Source organism: Megalobrama amblycephala, linkage group LG6 (genome assembly GCF_018812025.1).
Source record: "Megalobrama amblycephala isolate DHTTF-2021 linkage group LG6, ASM1881202v1, whole genome shotgun sequence".
Classification (NCBI taxonomy): domain Eukaryota; kingdom Metazoa; phylum Chordata; class Actinopteri; order Cypriniformes; family Xenocyprididae; genus Megalobrama; species Megalobrama amblycephala.
In genome coordinates, this window is record NC_063049.1 from 15,519,555 (window position 1) to 15,538,664 (window position 19,110).

General features: G+C 41.1%; 1 protein-coding gene across 1 annotated transcript; it reads right to left on the reverse strand.

The window, feature by feature from the left end:
- Positions 1-13,187: 13,187 nt before the first annotated feature.
- Positions 13,188-17,765, reverse strand: LOC125269968 (vegetative cell wall protein gp1-like). The gene is made up of 2 exons (XM_048193092.1): positions 17,679-17,765; positions 13,188-15,128 (listed from the first exon to the last, which is right to left on the reverse strand). Exon 2 carries the CDS (start codon positions 14,464-14,466, stop codon positions 13,504-13,506), a length of 963 nt encoding a protein of 320 aa, XP_048049049.1. The 5' UTR covers positions 14,467-15,128; positions 17,679-17,765; the 3' UTR covers positions 13,188-13,503.
- Between the last annotated feature and the right edge of the window lie 1,345 nt (positions 17,766-19,110).

The following is a 19,110-nucleotide window of genomic DNA, read 5'->3' on the forward strand; positions in this document are numbered from 1 at the left end:
TGCAGTGCATCACCGCTCCTATATCTGCCTCACATTTTGCTGTTTATTATCAGGTCATTGTTTGCTTATGCCCTGTCGTTGTTCTCACCATGTCTTGCATTGATTTACTTCAGCCTGTTGCAGTCTCTGTGGTACTAGTGCCTGCTGTTCATCTTCATGACAACATCTGACCCTTTGTCTTGCTTTATTTCCCTGCACGTTTGTTGCAAAACTTTGTTGCACTCGCAACTGGACCTTGAGTTTTCTATCCTAACAGTATACATAATCACAATCACTGAAAAACATTTCAAATTAAATTCCTAAATGCAAAGGATGAATAAATATTAGAAGGATTTTATTATAATTAATATTGTGTAGCACATTACATTTTACTATTTACTGCATTTTGTTATTCTTCCAGTATAACATCATGGGAGTTTGTTTCTTCTAGTGTGATTTGCTTGTCGCCATTCTCTGATTATTTCTTTGCAGAATCATGGGTAAAGTAGGGTAACTACAAATTCTGATGTTAAACATGATTAAACATAAAAATTATTTGAAATAATGCAGGCTGATGGCTTTAACAAAAGCATTTACCATCAGTTAACAACCTTGTGGCTCACAGTATGTCAGTCTCGAAATGTTTATTTAAAAGTTATCATTAAAAATCAATTCCCCATATGGAGAAAATGAAGAGGACTTTAACTGCTGGGAATTGGATTGTTGCACACTATTAGTCTAACCAAAGTCCCTTTAAGACAAGTCATTTCATTTGGCAGCCATCTTCGAAACGCCTCTCCGGCAACTATTTCAGTCATGCAAGTGCAGCTCTATATTCCTTTGAATAGGGAAACATACATTTCTCCCAAGTTGTTCACAAAGTTTAAGTTTCAGAACTGAAAACGTCCTTGTTTGTCCAATAAAAGCTTTTATTGACATCAGACCCAATGAACGGCTGATCCTGGAATGTGCCTATCTAGGTGAAACCCTGCCTCTGCAGAAGAAATGAACACCTACTTCATCATTGCAATGTTAACCCCACCCACATCAGGAGGAGAGAAGAGCAAAGCAAGACTAAAAATAACATTACCTTTCAAAGGATCCTAATGCTAAGAATGGATATTTTCAACAATGTGAAGTTGAGCTTATTTGTATATATAAAAATAATAGGGCTGTCGATTTATCGTGTTAAGTAGCTTAGTTAATTAAGGGAAAAAATAAAATGAAATTAAGTTACAAATTTTAACGCATTTAACGCACTTGCCCCGTCCCAGACCTACATAGGTCATCTGACATTTCATACAGTTGATGATGAAGGTTGTTAAATAATTGCCTAATATAGTACCCAGTCTAGTGCTGCAAAGATATTGCACAGCACCAAGATAACCGACTTTCTCATCTGAGCTGTCAGAGGTCTGTCACCGGTCATCAATGTTAAAATATTTGAGATGACCATTCAAATCAAACTACGTGGGCTTTATGTTCACAGAAGCTGGTGAGCACGAATTCCAGGGAAAACGCTTCAGTTAGCAGTCATAAAGTGCAAGATAAGACAGGTAGCTGAACTATCCATTTCTTCATAACTGTTTTATGCTTGAAATGTTAAACGACTGACAAAAATAATCAGGTATGCAAACTAATGAACTTTTTTTGAATAGTAGTTATAATTAAAGCTGCAGTCAATTTTTACCCCTTTTTTTGGGTAAAAATTATCCAATAATCCAAATTCTGTCCAATCAAATGCTCTCTAGAATCTGAAGTCCCACCCCCTCACACACTACAAACAGACACTGAAACTCATCTCTTTACGATGTTTGGCTATCTGTATATGCATGCTCAATGCACACGCATACAGAGGACAGAATTGAAACTACGGCTGAAATCGGTCATTTGTTCACACATTTACTAGTTTCTGCATGGTGAATGGCACATAGTGCACTATACAGAACAGGGAACAATTCAGACAGTGTGAATATGCTTTCCATTAACGTGAATGAAGTCCGTTTTCACGTTAGTATAACGTAAACCGACGCAGCGTGAGCACATCCTGCTATGGCCCAGGGACACGAGAGCACAGAGCGGACCCATTTATAATCTTTGTACCCTTGTGATTAGTTGATAATCAGTGTAATTTATTGGTATGCTTTTTTTTTTTTTTTTTTTTTATTAATCTGTTTATACTGATAGTTTAACATTGAGTGAAATGCTTCATGTTGATTTATATGCATATTATATAATTTATAAAAAGCAAATAGCATGTAAGTTTTACTTTACCAGTTATCCAGAATTAAAGGATTAGTCCACTTTTAAATAAAATTTCCCTGATAATTTACTCACCCCCATGTCATCCAAGATATTCATGTCTTTCTTTTTTCAGTCGAAAATAAATTAAGGTTTTTGATGAAAAAATTCCAGAAACATTTTCTCCATATAGTGGACTTCAATGGAGCCCAAAAGGTTGAAGGTCAAAATTACAGTTTACAGCGATCCCAGATGAGAAATAAGGGTCTTATCTTACCGTCTTTGAGCTACAATGAAACTGTAATTTTGACCTTCAACTGTATGGGGTCCATTGAAGTCCACTATATGGAGAAAAATCCTGGAATGTTTTCATCAAAAACCTAAATTTCTTTTCGACTGAAGAAAGAAAGACATGAACATCTTGGATGACATGGGGGTGAGTAAATTATCAGGAAATTTTCATTTGAAAGTGAACTAATCCTTTAAGAACATTGATAAGGATTTTTCTTTGATTTGAGAAAATGTTTTGTTTGGAATTGTTGTTGAAAAAAAAGAGCATTTACTAAAAAACAAAATATACTTATAAATATATTTTGTTTTTCAGTAAATGCTCTTTTACTTGTATACTTTATTATCTTCTTATTTTGTTAACAAAATTTTATATATATATATATAAATGTAAATTTTCAGGTCAGAAAACACTGTTTTTCTTGCTGAATTGCAGCATTACTTTGGGACTATCTTCAACTCAAAAAGGCTTTAAAAACAATTGAAATTTGTAAGTCTTTTAATCTTTTCCTTTGATGTGATCTATTCTGGTTAGTTATATACCCCTGTCTTGTACTTTTCTATTTTTTTTCTACATTTGTACTGCTTCTTTCTTTGTATATAATGTTTTTAATAAAAAACTAAAAAAAAAAAAAAAAAAAAAAAATCTGACCAATCATATTGTCCTTTGGGTGGTCAGTCTGTAAATTTACTAACTTTGTGACATTTCTATGCACATTTGCTGTGTAAGTTGCTGTAAGTCACGCAATCTAAACTCCGCCATTGTAGCAGGCCATCAGGAGAGCGCTAGAGCAGCTGTAGCATTGGTATCGATAATGGTTGAACAATAATTTAAAACTAGACTATTAAGACCTTACAAACCTTTCTATTTCAATTTGGTGGACAGCTGCTGTGCGCCAGGATGCCAGAACAGGTGGGGGAAAGCAAAGGGGGAATCATGTTATCGAATTCCTAAGGATCCCTAGACCCCCTGAAAGGGACATTCTAAAACGCTTAACGCTTAAGAGTGTTTACTAAGTTTGATCTTTTAACGTCACTTAATACATTAAGCTACATTAAGCGTTTTCGTAATGGAAGGAAAATGTTTAATTAAACGTGTTGCGCTCATCTACTTTTCTGTACATAGTATGCTTTATTAGTATGGTGTTTACTAAGTTTGGTTTGTTAATAACACTGTCTTAGTAAATTAAGCCACATTAAACTTTTTCATGTCAGCGTTTTTGAATGTCCCGACTGAGGTGGTTCACTGCAATAAAATGTGCGAACCAACACAACAAAACAGATGGTTGTATTTTTATTATTTTTTGTCTTTTATCTCAGTATTCCTATAAGTGTTGTAGGGTTTTTATGTTGAATAGTAACCCTAAAATAAGGGGGTTTTCACACTGGGCTCCTTTGCCGCGGTCTGAGCCCGGGCGCAATTGTTCCCGGTGCCCCGCAGTGTTGGTCTGGTTTGTGTTCATCTTACGTCATCACAGACGTGCACAGCGCTTGATAGAAAACAGAACGTGGGTCAGTAAATTGTTTTTTTTCTTTCATTAATTTGGTGCTATTGTGTGCAGCAGAGTAAACAGCACTACTGTACTGTACTGTTTCCTGTATTTGCGTCGCATGTAGACGGTTTTCCGCTGCTTGCAGACTATTTTGAGGAGACGGCTGATTACCATTCATTTGCCGCTCTGATTGCACTCGCAAAACACGAATACACTGCAGGTTCACTACTGATCGAATCCAAGGTAAATCATCAACACTATCATTCATCTCTTACATGTGTTTTATTGAAGTAAATATATTATAATTGGCTAAAACGCATGCGCAGGTTACTTTACTTCCTGAACAAGTGCACACCCGAGTCAGTGTAGCTTTCATATTCACGTGAACTGCGGCACAGTTCGAGTGCAACCAAACTCAGACCACCCCCTTCAGGTAGTCTTGGGTTCGGTACCCCGGTGCACACCCGGGTTCACGTGACAGCTTTCACGTTAGCGATTTTTCATGCGAACCATGCCCCGTTTCTAACTAAACTGCCAGTGTGAAAGCCCCCTAAGAGTTTAAAATGTGTTAAATAACTGGGCTGATATAGGCAATAGAAATTTCAGTATAGGCCTACACATTATCCCACCGGTAACAAAATTAGATTGCGTCCATTTGTACCCCTCCAGGTTTTTGTAGGCTTTTAAAGCATCTCCGGAGTAGGACAAGGGAAAGTTGATGAGGTAGTTGTAGATATCAGGATACTGATATCCGTTCCTTTATCAATACATGTTAAAAGCACCCCGGGGGCATTATAGGGACCTGTTATGTTTAATCTGTTAAGTTTTGCTATGTACAGGTCTTCGTTTTTAATTAAAGTGCTGTAGAAATGCAGTTCATTATTAGTTTATGTAGTTAACTAATGTTAACTAATGAACCTTATTTGTAAACTGTTAGTGGATTTGTTGAGCAGTCTGTTAAACTAATTTATTAAATAAATACTAATAAACACAAAAAGTTGACCATTGTGCATTCCCCCCCCCCCCCTTACTACAATTTTAATTGGTTGTTTAATATTTTTTCCTTATTATGAAAACAGAAAACACTACACTGAAAGTTCCTTTTTCAAAGAGACAAGAGGTGCGTCCCAGTTCACATACTTATGCACTATTCTATGACGTTTTTAAGTACAAATAGTGCAGTAGTGCGTTCACACAGAAAATTCCAAAAAGAAAAAGTACACTTTAAATGCCCGGATGATGCACTAAATTAACGAAAAAAACGAAGTGTGGAATGTTGGACATTTCATGCACTCAACTGTCGCAGCTTTAATTACGTAGCGGAGGGAAAGGGGGTATCTGACTCCGTTGTTAAATGACAAAATAACCTTATACAATTCACGCACTACATGGATGAGTATAAGTACATAGTGTATAGTGCGTCATTTAGACACACAACTAAAGTCTTCATTTATCTTTTTTTTTTTTTTTTGTTTTTTTTTTTTTTTTTGTTTGTTTTTTTTTTTTTAAATATCGCAATAAATATTGTATCGTGGACTTTATATCGAGATATTATCATAGTGTGCGATTTTGATATTGTTACATCCCTAGCAGCCATCATTGCTGTTCATTAGCATAAGGTATGTTTTGCCTGCTGGTCCCACGTGAGAAGCGTGATTGCTAGTGGACCAGTTACACTAGTTCAGTGTTTCTTAAGAACAGCATGACCATCAGCTCTAGCATAAACCAGATTGAACTAACATGGAATTCATGTTGGTTTATGTTGGATTTTTTAGCAAGGATGGTATGCCTACAAACTAACTTGTAATTAAATTTGAGAACTCTATTTTTGTTTTACTGACACTTTGTATGACCCGCTTATTTTTACTCTGCAAACCACAGTTTGAAATCGCTGACTTAGAAGACCAGTTTTTCTTCCTATGAACCCTCAAGGCCAATTCAAACTGTGCAGACAGATGCAAATGCGGACAATCACACATTACAGTAAGTCACTTCTCTGACATTTCACAACCACAAACAAAGCACCAACAGATGCCAACAGGGTTACACACTGATCCACCAAAACCCAATAAAGTGTCTGTTGCCATTGTCTGACAGTGACAAACTTCAATCAATAATGTTTATGGACAAAGGTAATTTTTTTGCTTCCTGATTCTTCTTCTTAAAGCCTTCAGAATCACAAACACTAAAGAATTCCAGTGTAAAGTGGATAGTAACCCAGAACAAACCAGCTACATCTGAACTAAGGAGGGTCTAGCTAGCCTCTGTTTTGTTTGACAACACTTCGAATGTCAACAGGAAGTTACTCCACCCAGAATCGCTTAGAGCACCTTTAACAAGAATGTAATTGTCATGATCACCGTCTGCTCCTGTCACTTCCCGGACTACATTACATGCAGTACATTAACAGGACTATAAAGGACTTTCACTCACACTACCTCACCGCAAGGTCTTGTTAACTGTTGTTACATTTCTGAGCGTTCCTGATTCTTGTTTGTCTTCCTGTTTCTGATCCTGTCTGTTCCTTGATACTACGATACTCTGCTGCCAGCCCTTTGGACCCTTTGCTCTGTTTTGGATTTACGTTTGTTATCTGCCAGCCCTGACCCATTGCCTGTATCCTGACCATGATTCTGCCTAGCCCTTGCTGTTCCTGTTTGCCCCTGCTTTGACCCTGCCTGTACGACCACGCTTACTTTTGTAATAAAGCTTGCAGATGGATCTTACCATGAGTCCCGTTTCGTTACAGAAATAATGTAGGGAATTAAACCAAAAGCACATTTTATGACAAAAAAAGTTATTAAATTTATTAATCATTTGGGCTGTTGTTATTCTCTAAGCTAGCTGTGTTTAAATGCCTGCACAAAGCTGACAAGATATATCTGATGCAAATACAGCACTTTAGGGTACACGTCGCTTTGCATATTGTGGCTAAACTGTCAAGTTCACAGATTTCAGGGAATGTACTGACAAACTGGATATAGCTCAAGATGTCAGCATTAAATGGAAGTTTCAAATGACCAAACATTTCCTGTACTATTAAATCTCAACTAAATCTCAAGAATAAATAAGCTTCTTTCAGATCCAGAGAAAAGAACCTGACCCCTGGGCATATCCGCGAGAGCATCTGTTTTAAAGTAATCATTCTGAATGGGCGCTTTATTAGGGCTCGGTTCAGATGTCTGATATCGAGGATGGGTCTGAGACTTCTTGGGTACGAGGAAGTAACAGCTGTAGAAGCCCGACTCGCTCTGGACTGGGGCAACCACTTCTATGGCTCCTTTTGCCAGCATAGTGTTCACCTCGGAGCATAGGACATGCACGTCCTCGCTCGTCATAGAGTTTGGGACCACGCTGTTGAATAACGGGACCTTTTGAGCGAACTGGAGTACATTACCTTGTTTTATTATATCTAACACCCATTTTGACACTCCGGAGATGGCCTGCCAGGCCTCAGCCTGTGTGGCAAGGGGTTGAATTGGCTCTGGCACTGAGTCGCAGTGAGGAACTGCAGTGCTTGAGGGGAATGGAAGAGGAAAATTGCTCTCGTTTTGAGTAAGTTTGTTTTTTATTGTGTCCGCTATCACAGCAGTAGGTCGCCAGGGTGCTTGAATGAGCCCTGTGCAGACAACAAACACTCTGTCTCCTGCACCCAGAACTGAACGGGATGACAGGATTTTTAGACGAGGCAGTTTGGGGGGTAGTCTGGCCGCAGCGAGACTTAGCCCCGTCCTCTTCCTGCTTGAGAAATCAGGATGACTTCTGAGGCTCAGGGTCCAGCACAATCTTGGGCCGGGGTCCCTGTCACTTTGGAAGGGGGTGGCGCTTAGCAGAGCGTGATCACTGCCGGGATTCAGGCCGTGTCGTGGGCTGAGCCGCTGATGGCGTGCCTTTGGCAGGCTGCTGTGTCGGTGCAGATGTGGGACGATTTTAGGCAGAGGAGTTGGAGCGCTTTGGTAAAAAGTGTCACATGGCTTGGGACGACTTTTGTGAAGCGCTCAGTGAACCCGTCAACTGCAGGTCCAAAGAGGCCAGTGGGGGAGACCTGTGAATCGAGTAAGACGGTCTTGATTTCCGGCAATTTGAGCCACAAGTGGAACTCCAGCACCACTGGACTGGCCATCGAACGACCAATAGCCTGGGCCACCATCTTGGTGGTGCACAGTGCCAAGTCTGTAGCACTGCGCAGCTCTCTGAACAAGGCTGGGTCGTGATCATCTCCGTCCATGGTGTGCAGGAGCTTCGCCTGGTACACTTGTAGTACAGTCATGGAGTGTAGTGCGGACACTACCTGTCCTGCTGAGTTGTAAACTCGGCCAGCGAGGGCTGAAGTCGTTCGGCAGGGTTTGGAGGGATGAACGGCCTTAGTTTTCTATCCAATGGTGGTGGGTGGGCAGAGGTGTGTGGCCACAGCTTCATCCAATAGCCCTTTTCATAGCCCTTCTGTTCTGCACCGTCAACCGTAGTGACAGCATGAGAGGCAGATGAGCGGAGGCGGGCAGAGTAGGGGGCGCACCACGATTTTGTCAGCTCATCGTGGACCTCCGGGAAGAAGGGCGCAGATCACTGAGGAGGGGCCTGGAGGCGCCCTGGCAGGAACCACTCGTCTAAGCAGCTGCATGTAGGTTCTTCAGGCGCAGACCACTCCAAACCGAGCTCCTCTGCGGCTTTTGGTAGCACATGGATGAGCTCGGTGTATATTGAAGCTCTAGCGTCGATCGGCTCCAAAGATGGCAAGGGGGCGGGGTTGTGAGATGATCCCGTTCAATCCTTGGCGTCCGAGGCTGCTAGGGACATGCTGTCATCCAGCGGCTCTTCATCTGATCCCTTGAATAAGACCATGCCGCTCTCGATGGCAGAGGGACGCTGGTCCGGGCAGGAGAAGGAGACAGGAGAAAGGCTCCTGGGAGGAAATAAACGGAAGGGCGCAAGGGGTGGAGTCGCCCTCTGAAAAGAACATTATCCATGAGCACAAGGAGGCCAGACTCATGTTCACGCATTGTGAACAGGTCATTTCAGTGAGTGCAGCTTCTGCGTGGGTTTTACCCAGACATCGCACACACTCGCTGTGCCCGTCGTCGGTGTGCAGAGGTGCTCTGCACGAGCCACAGCCATGGCACGACATTTGAAACAACTTCTCAGAGAAATTTGCTCTTAGTGATCTCCTGTAAAGCAGGGGAAGCGCCATCAAACAGGCACACTCGATACTGCAGGCGGCTCGTGAGCGAAGTGCTGACCAGGCTGCTTGAGAGCGGTGTTGGAAGCAGAGCTGCTAGTGAGCGGCGAGTTGAGAGTGGCAAGCAGAGGAGAAGCGAGCAGGTCTGGCTGCTGCAGAGCCGCGAGCTGATCAGCTTGCAGGAAGCAGCGAAGTCCAGCTGCTTGCAGGCGAAGGCGGCTTCAAGTCTCGAGATCCAGCAAAGAGAAGTGATCGTCGTCACTGAAGGAGAATGAATCAGTCTGCCTAGGTGAGATGCTTGGTTATATAGCCAGTTACCCTGCCCCTTTTAGCAGGCTCTGGCACACTCGCTCACCATAGGCTCATGTGGCTCTGCCACTCCGCCATTGGTTCGTTTACTTTAACCAATTGTCATGCAGCTTCACTGCGTGATTGAAAAAGGCTTCAGAAATTGGAGAAAATTGGAGTTTTCCCCATATGTGTCTGGGCCTTGTTTATAAAACCATAAGCGCCGATCCTGAGGGCTTGAGCAGCCACGGAAAAACACAAGATATTCTCTATTCATTTTAACCAATAAAAAAGTGATTGTAATTATCAGTTTCTATGGTTATTTTAATAACAAATATCCAGAGCGCATCAATGTAATGTGTGAGAACAAATCTCTCCACTGGGTTCTTTGGGAAGCAAGGTTATCTTTCCCTCACAACCAAAAACACACTTCTTTGTTGATTTTGTGCGTCCTGTGACCTGTGCAGCACTGCCGACGACTTCCGTAAAGCCGAACGTGCGTGGATGGGCATGCTTTTGCTCTCTCGCTCTGGTCGACGTGCGCGCGTGCCCTTCCGGGAGAAGTGCCCATACAAGGAATTCCGCCCCCGTTGACGTCACTCAGGCCCATACTCGAAAAAATTTTTTGGACGATTTGGAAGAGAATTTTTGACACAGAAATACTCTGTCATACGTCCAACTCATGTTTTGAAACTTTGGCCATGTTTAGCATGTGAATCCAACTCTTTAACAGTGTAAATAAGTCAGAATACATGAAATAGCATTATACCCCCCTTTAAATGTTAATGAAACTACAAATAACTGCTCTTGACTAGAAAACTTTTGTAGCTTTAACAAAGACTATGTTGTTTTACATACAGTATGATAATTACATATGATAATATATACAATATCACTTTAGACTAGACTAACTATTAACTACAACTTTTGCCTAAATAAATGTCCTAATTACTGCTTATTAATAGTTAGTAAGGTAGTTGTTAAGTTTAGGTATTGGGTAAGATAAAGGGATGTAGAATATGGTCATGCAGAATAAGGCATTAATATGTGCTATGTGATTAATAAGTACTAATAAACAGCCAATATCCTAGTACTATGCAAGTTAATACACAACAAGTTAACAGTGAAAAATTGGACTCTAAACTAATGTGAGGAAAAGTACCTTAGTTTATTATACTGAGGTGAGGTCATATTACATTTCAAGCCTGGGAAAGTCCCTACTGAAAACAGTGCCTAAGAACCATTAAAGGGAAACTCTACCCAAAAATGAAAACTCATTTATTCACCCTCATGCCATCCCTCTCGAATTGAGTTTGATTTGTAATTTAATTACACATTTCAAAGGCCATAAAAACTGATAAAGATAAAGCATGCCTTGTATAAGTGATTATATTACAATAACCATCATGTTCATTGTTCACACAGCACATAGAACGCCTCTGCACTTACTCCTGATTTCTCTCAATACAAGGGCAAGAGAGGTGTCAGTCTATAAATGACAGTCTATAATTTGCGTTATATATTTGAAAAAAAGTAACTCAGCTATTTTGTTGTGAATTTAAAAGTATTGTGCTATAGTTACGCTTTTTTCATAAGTTGATAACGGAAGGTGGTCTGGCGTAAGCTAGATATTTTACTTTAAAATGTGTTAAATATGCTCACTTGATATATATGCTTCTTGAGCTTTATGAGCTTGAGCTTTAAAATATGCTCGTTGGTCCCGCTCACTGCCATTATAAAGCTTGGATGTGTCAGGATACTTATTAATATAACTCTGACTGTGTTCATCAGAAAGAAGAAAGTCATATATTGTAGACCTAGGGTGGCTTGAAGGTGAGTAAATCTTGGGGTAATTTTCATTTTAAAGTGAACTAATCCTTTAATATGTATTATAACTGGTACGACTTGTCAACAGGTCCACAGAGTGAGCTGCTGTGGGAAAGGTGCAAGAGTCAATTCAAGTCACCTTTATTTATATTGTGCTTTTTACAATGCAGATTGTGACAATGCAGCTTTACAGTGATAGAGGGAACATCATTTTGGCTGTACAGCAGCTCTAGAAGAAAATGGTGTCATTGATTCATTCTGTTGTAAAAATCATTAGTTATTAATTTAGTCCATTTATCATCCAGCTCAGTTCAGTTTGCAAGATCCAAATCGAAGCAGATTAAATGCTTCTGAGATGCGTTTTCCTCAGCGCATAACTGACATTTTACAGTTATATCACTATCTGTAAATATTCGAAATTAGAAAGTCTCTGCGTTTGGCTCGAGTGATTTTCACAGATCCGTGTGAAAGTGAAACCTGTACAAAAAAAACTATTCTGTTTTTAGTACATCGTTGTCATGTAAATAGGCTACCCTCAATGTAATAGTCAGGTGGTTTCCAACCTTGTGTCACGGTGCACACAAGAACAAGATGTTAAGGATCCAGTTGCAGCATTTATTGTAGGGTAATCCAAAAGTCAAAATCCAGGGAACAGGCAAGGGTCAAAATCCATATAACAGTCCACAAAACAGAAAACCAGAGTCAAGTCAAGTCAAGTCAAATTTATTTATATAGCGCTTTTTACAATTGGTAATTGTTTCAAAGCAGCTTTACATATTAGAAGCACAGAAAAAAGGGAAGTGGTTAAAAATAAGCTGTACAAACAAGCGTGGTAATATGTAACATATACAAGATGGTGCTACATTAAGCCAATGTCGGCTGACTCCCAGGGGTGGAAAAAACCCCCTAGGAGAAAAACCCAGCGTGCTAACACTGGGGAAAAAAGTCCTAGGAGGGAAAAAACCCCTTGGAAGATATATATAATATATGTAAATGGATATGGATATCAAAATCTGAATTATACATTTTTATTATAGAGATTAAAAATAGATTATATATAAATATATGTAAGCGGATACGGAGATTTAAAAATCTGAATTATAGATGCAGCCAGAACTGGATCTGTAGGCCCATTGTCTCCTGGGCTACGTTGTAGTCAGGTCCAGACACAGGTTCTCCATCTGATCTGGATACGGCCTGGATCCAGCACCCGGCAAACCTCAGGATAAGCAGAGAGACAGATATTAGCGTAGATGCCATTCTTATTCTGATGTACATGTATATCTAGTGTTATAGGAAATGTTCTCGGTTCCGGCCGACCTAATTATTGCAGCGTAACAATCCTTTAACGGATTTGAAAAATGTTAATGTATTGATAATGTGTTATGTGTATGCAAGAGCAAAGAGATGTGTTTTTAGTCTAGATTTAAACTGACAGAGTGTGTCTGCTTCCCGAACAATGCTAGGAAGATTGTTCCAGAGTTTAGGTGCTAAATAGGAAAAGGATCTGCCGCCTTCAGTTGATTTTGATATTCTGGGTATTATCAACTGGCCTGAATTCTGAGATCGCAATAGACGTGAAGGACTATAATGCACCAAGAGCTCGCTTAGATATTGGGGAGCTAAACCATTTAGAGCTTTATAAGGAAGTAGCAAGATTTTAAAGTCTATACGATGTTTAATAGGGAGCCAATGTAATGTTGACAGAACTGGGCTAATATGGTCATACTTTCTGGTTCTAGTAAGAACTCTAGCTGCCGCATTTTGGACCAACTGTAGTCTGTTTAAAAGCCGAGCAGAACAACCACCCAGTAGAGCGTTACAATAATCTAGTCTTGAGGTCATGAATGCATGAACCAACTGTTCCGCATTTGTCATTGAGAGCATATGTCGTAATTTAGATATATTTTTTAGATGGAAGAAGGCGGTTTTACAGATACTAGAAACATGACTTTCAAATGAAAGATTGGTATCAAAGAGCACACCCAGGTTCCTAACTGAGGACGAAGGTTTAGAGGTAACGAAAGTGCACGTAACAATTACAACAAACCACAACTGAGGACAGAAACAACTGAGACTAAATAGACAGACACTAATGAACAAACACAAAACAGCTGAGTGCAATGAACAAGGATAATGAGTCCAGGAGTGAATTATGGGAAATGCAGTTCAGACAGTGACAAAAGTCCATGTTGGAGTGCCCTCTGGTGGCTAAACGGGGCACTCCAACTCATGATCATGACAGTACCCCCTCCTTACGGAGCGGCTACCAGACGCTCCATGAGAAAAAAAAAAAGAAAAAAAAACCCCCACAACTCTCAGGAGGGAGGTGGACTGGAGGAGGACCAGGGGGAGGGACGGCGGGCCAGGACCAGAGCCCCCAACCGAAGGCCAGGGGGGAGCCGGAGGAACAGACCACGGGGGCTCTAAGAAGGTCGGGGTCCTGGCTGAATGCCAGGGCGGCGCTGGAGGAACTGACAAGGCGGGTTCCCTGGGGTCTGGAGTCCTGGCTGGTTGCCAGGGTGGCGCTGGAGGAACTGACCAGGCGGGTTCCAGCGGTTCAGACGGCCGGGGCAGTGGCAGCAGGGCAGAAAGCCTGGACGACGGCGGCAGGGCAGGCGGCCTGGGCGGCGGCGGCGGCAGGGCAGGCGGCAGGGCTGGCCAAGGGTACTCCGTGGTCGTATCAAGGAGAGCGGGCAGCTTGGTGACGGCCTCCGTGGCCGTATCAGGGAGAGCGGGCTGCTCCGGCTGCTCTGGGGCGACAGCAGGCTGCTCCGGCTGCTCTGGGGCGACAGCAGGCTGCTCCGGCTGCTCTGGGGCGACAGCAGGCTGCTCCGGCTGCTCTGGGGCGACAGCAGGCTGCTCCGGCTGCTCTGGGGCGACAGCAGGCTGCTCCGGCTGCTCTGGGGCGACAGCAGGCTGCTCCGGCTGCTCTGGGGCGACAGCAGGCTGCTCCGGCTGCTCTGGGGCGACAGCAGGCTGCTCCGGCTGCTCTGGGGCGACAGCAGGCTGCTCCGGCTGCTCTGGGGCGACAGCAGGCTGCTCCGGCTGCTCTGGGGCGACAGCAGGCTGCTCCGGCTGCTCTGGGGCGACAGCAGGCTGCTCCGGCTGCTCTGGGGCGACAGCGGCCTTGGGCTGGCAGACTGCTCCAAAGTCCATAGAGCTTGAGTTCATCCTCCACGTGCGCAGAACAGCCAAAACATAAAAGGTGAACACAGCCCTCTGGGCCAAGACAGGACTAACCAGGACAGCAGGCTGCTCTGGAGCGGGCTCACTGGCTGGAGCGGGCTCACTGGCTGGAGCGGGCTCTGGGGAGGCCTCCGGGTCTTGAGGGATGGAAGCCTTCCTCCTCCTCTTCCTCTTTTTAGATGTGGAAGCGGAGACTCAGTGCCCACCTCCTCTGAGGCCTCTGGAGCGGACTCACGGGCTGGAGCTGGCTTTGGAGCGGACTTGCTGGCTGGTGCGGGCTCACGGGCTGGAGAGGATTCCCAGACTTGAGCGGATTGATGGACTGGAGGGGGTGCTGGAGGTAATCGAACCTGTCCAATCTTATGCAGATGCAGGTACTTAGAGAAATTCCAGAAACTTAGATCTCCCACAAACTCCATCTCCCATTGCGGCAGGAGTTCATCAAGACATAGGTTAAATATGTCCCTGAGGACCAAATCAGGGAGATTAAACTTCTCCGCCCGCGACCAAAATCGTTGGGTGAATTTGCACACCTCCATACCCCTCTGCCGAAGCTCAGCCAAATCTTGGGGACTGCTCCCACTTCCCCGTGTGCTGGACGGTGGCCGGACTCTCCTGCTGCTGGATCCTTGCATTGGTGGTTTGTTCTGTCACGGTGCACACAAGAACAAGATGTTAAGGATCCAGTTGCAGCATTTATTGTAGGGTAATCCAAAAGTCAGAGGTAACGAAAGTGCACGTAACAATTACAACAAACCACAACTGAGGACAGAAACAACTGAGACTAAATAGACAGACACTAATGAACAAACACAAAACAGCTGAGTGCAATGAACGAGGATAATGAGTCCAGGAGTGAATTATGGGAAATGCAGTTCAGACAGTGACAAAAGTCCATGTTGGAGTGCCCTCTGGTGGCTAAACGGGGCACTCCAACTCATGATCATGACACCCTGGTCCTGGAGAACCCCCATGTGTCACCCTATAAACAAACCCATCTGTTTCAACTCATCAGCTCCTTAGTAAAACCCCCAAGGCCTCAGATGTGTGTTTCACATTAGAGAGATATCAAAAATGTGCAGTGTTTGGGGTAGGCTACTCCAGAACTAAGGTTGGGAAATACTGTAATAGCTTGTAATTACAGACCTTCAGACTGAAGGCCATTTAGTTGATCCCGATAAGTGTTCATTGTCAGACGTTTAGCCAATGGTCCCTGAGAGTGGCGTCTGTGGCTAAGACTAATAATTACTATGTTCAGACGAGATGAATATGCTTTCCTCACCATACCTCAATTAACATTTTGTGCTTTTTGTTTTTATAATTTTTAATTTAGTCATTTTAACTTCTGCTTTAAAATTGTAAGTAATAGGTTGTTTTTTGGTTTAGAATGTAATGTTTATATTTTAATAATTGATGTCTAGAGCAGTGTTTCCCAACCACATTCCTGGAGGCCCACCAACACTGCACATTTTGCATGTCTCCTCCTCATTTAAACACACCTGATTAGGGTTATCAGCTCATTAGTAGTGACTCAAAGATCTAAAATGGGTGTGTCAGACAAAGGAGACATGCAAAATGTGCAGTGTTGGTGGGCCTCCAGGAATGTGGTTGGTAACCACTGGTCTAGAGCATAGCCAACACAGATACATTCACTATATTTGGTTCATAGCATTTTCTTTGCACATTGTTTGGAGAACAACATTGGGCATGTATGTGAAACATTTCCTAAAATAATGGATTAAAATAAATTTTGGATTTTCCATTCGATTATTCAAAGAATCAATTAATTTGCAGCCCTATAATCTTACAAATGGAAACATTTTCAGTCCGCTGGCAATATGTCCGTCTCACAAAATATATGAATGGGGCCATACAGTACATGCAAGAAAGCCCTCTACACAGCTGAAGGAATTCTGCATAAAGGAATGGGAAACATTTTGGAAGAAAGATACTTAATAGCTATTTGTGAGTGAACTTTGTTTCAAATTAAATTCTACAATTTTCTTGGTGTATCTTTCTTTCAAAAAAAAATTTAGAATTTAATTTGAAACAAAGTTCACTCACAAATGGCTATTAAATTTAATAAAAAATTACAAAGAAACAGCAAGTAATTTTGACGTGGAAAGACTTTTTTTTGTAAAATGTACAACAAATGTGTTATTTGTTGTCACTTTCATCCTTCAATACTGTCCAAATTCAAGTATCATTATGTCCACATATTCAACATATGGACAAAGGACACATTTCATGGGGTGTACTTACATATTCACATCACTGTAAGTCAAGTGTGCATCAGTGTGATAAGCTTTATATAGGCGCCAACCAGCTTAAAAACTGTCAGGTGTGATAATTCACAGACCACAGGGAAGCAGCTGCTTATCAACAGCCGTTAATAGATATGGAATCACAAGTAGATAGAAAGAATGAAAGAATGTGTCCTTAAAACATCAAGGTCTACTGCAGCAACTAAACAGCAATAAAACAAAAGCCTGCGCATTATTCATGAAGCAAGATCTCAAGTCTTTAAAAAATACATTGTTATAAAAACTATTGCCTTAAACTGAATTTATCTTTAATGTGTCTTTTGATTTACCAAATGCTTAAATGCACAGTATCTGTTGCTGAAAATTTATCTTATGACTACTCAGCTGACAAGTCCATTTTACTTTTTTTTTTTTAAGAAATGACCACCTGTTCTGTTTGTTCATTTCCTTTACCAAATACTGTTTTAACTTCTGGTTGAAGTATAATTTGGTTATTTGAAGAGAAGTTTAGAGTCCTTCACTTTGTTCTGTCCATTTTTCTAGGTACTGATGAAGTACTTCAAAGCCAAGCAAATTAGCAATACTTTAATAAATGTAAGTTTACATAACTGAAGGTCATTTTGATGCCGTTAGATTTCAGCTGTGTATCAGTAATGTTAAACCTCTTAGTCTGTTTGACAACAATTAAAGCTTGACTCAGCAACCCGGTTTGTTGCTAGTAAACTATTTGTAATATAAACATTTAAATAAAACCGAATTTAAGGCTGGAATTCAACCAAAGACATTTACTCACTCTTATGTTTCCCATTGTTTGTTTGAAGATGACTTTGGTTACTTTATTTTTGCAGTATAAGGTGCACATTAGGCGGAATTAAAAAGACACCAAGAATTCTTTCTTTTATTTATTTACAGATATCTATTTCATTTTCTCACCTTTTGTCTCTGGGTTCATGGCTTTAGCATGGTTCCGGGGGTGGGGGTTTAAGAGGATGTGCAGCCTTCCTGTTCCCTATTTTATCCTATCCTGAAGGATTATGGGTAGTGTAGGCATCTTCTAACTAGCCAGTGTGAGCAGGGGAGGTCTTTATTTTACTAGGTGTGATCAAATTTGTAACGGTGCTGCGCAGACCGATTGGTTTATGACATCAAAGTACCAAGAGAGTGATTTGAAAGCATACAGTACAGTCCAAAAGTTTGGAACCACTAAGATTTTTAATGTTTCGTCTGCTCACCAAGGCTACATTTATTTAATTAAAAATACAGTAAAAAACAGTAATATTGTGAAATATTATTACAACTTAAAATAACATAATATATATTTCACAAAGTAATTTATTCCTGTGATGCAAAGCTGAATTTTCAGCATCATTACTCCAGTCTTCAGTGTCACATGATCCTTCAGAAATCATTCTAATATGCTGATTTGCTGCTCAAGAAACATTTATGATTATTTTCAATGTTGAAAACAGTTGTGTACTTTTTTTTTTCAGGATTCCTTGATGAATAGAAAGTTCAAAAGAACAGCATTTATCTGAAATACAAAGCTTCTGTAGCATTATACACTACCGTTCAAAAGTTTGGGGTCAGTAAGAATTTTTATTTTTTTGAAAAGAAATTAAAGAAATGAATACTTTTATTCAGCAAGGATGCATTAAATCAGTCAAAAGTGGCAGTAAAGACATTTATAATGTTACAAAAGATTAGATTTCAGATAAACACTGTTCTTTTGAACTTTCTATTCATCAAATAATCCTGAAAAAAAATATTGTACACAAATATTTTGTACAATTGTACACATTAAATGTTTCTTGAGCAGCAGATCAGCATATTAGAATGATTTCTGAAGGATCATGTGACACTGAAGACTGGAGTAATGATGCTGAAAATTCAGCTTTGCCATCACAGGAATAAATTACTTTGTGAAATATATTCAAATAGAATAGTTATTTTAAATTGTAATAATATTTCACAACATTACTGTTTTTTACTGTATTTTTAATTAAATAAATGTAGCCTTGGTGAGCAGACAAAACTTCTTTTAAAAACATTAAAAATCTTAGTGGTTCCAAACTTTTGGACTGTACTGTATATGAAGCTGTCTGCTCTCACGGTACTATGATGTCAAACACCGATTGGTCATCATGATTTTTCAACATATTTTTTTGATCCTGGAACAACATTCCTACACAAAATGTAGTCCTAACCCTATCCCTTACCTCTAATCCTACCCATAAGTTTTCACTAAAATCTGAGGGGAATGATAGGTGAATGATACTGATGTAGACACACCTAACCCTGGTTGTAAGCCTAAACTTGACATAAACTGTAAACTTGTCCCTCAAATCTGATTGGTTGACTGGAATGT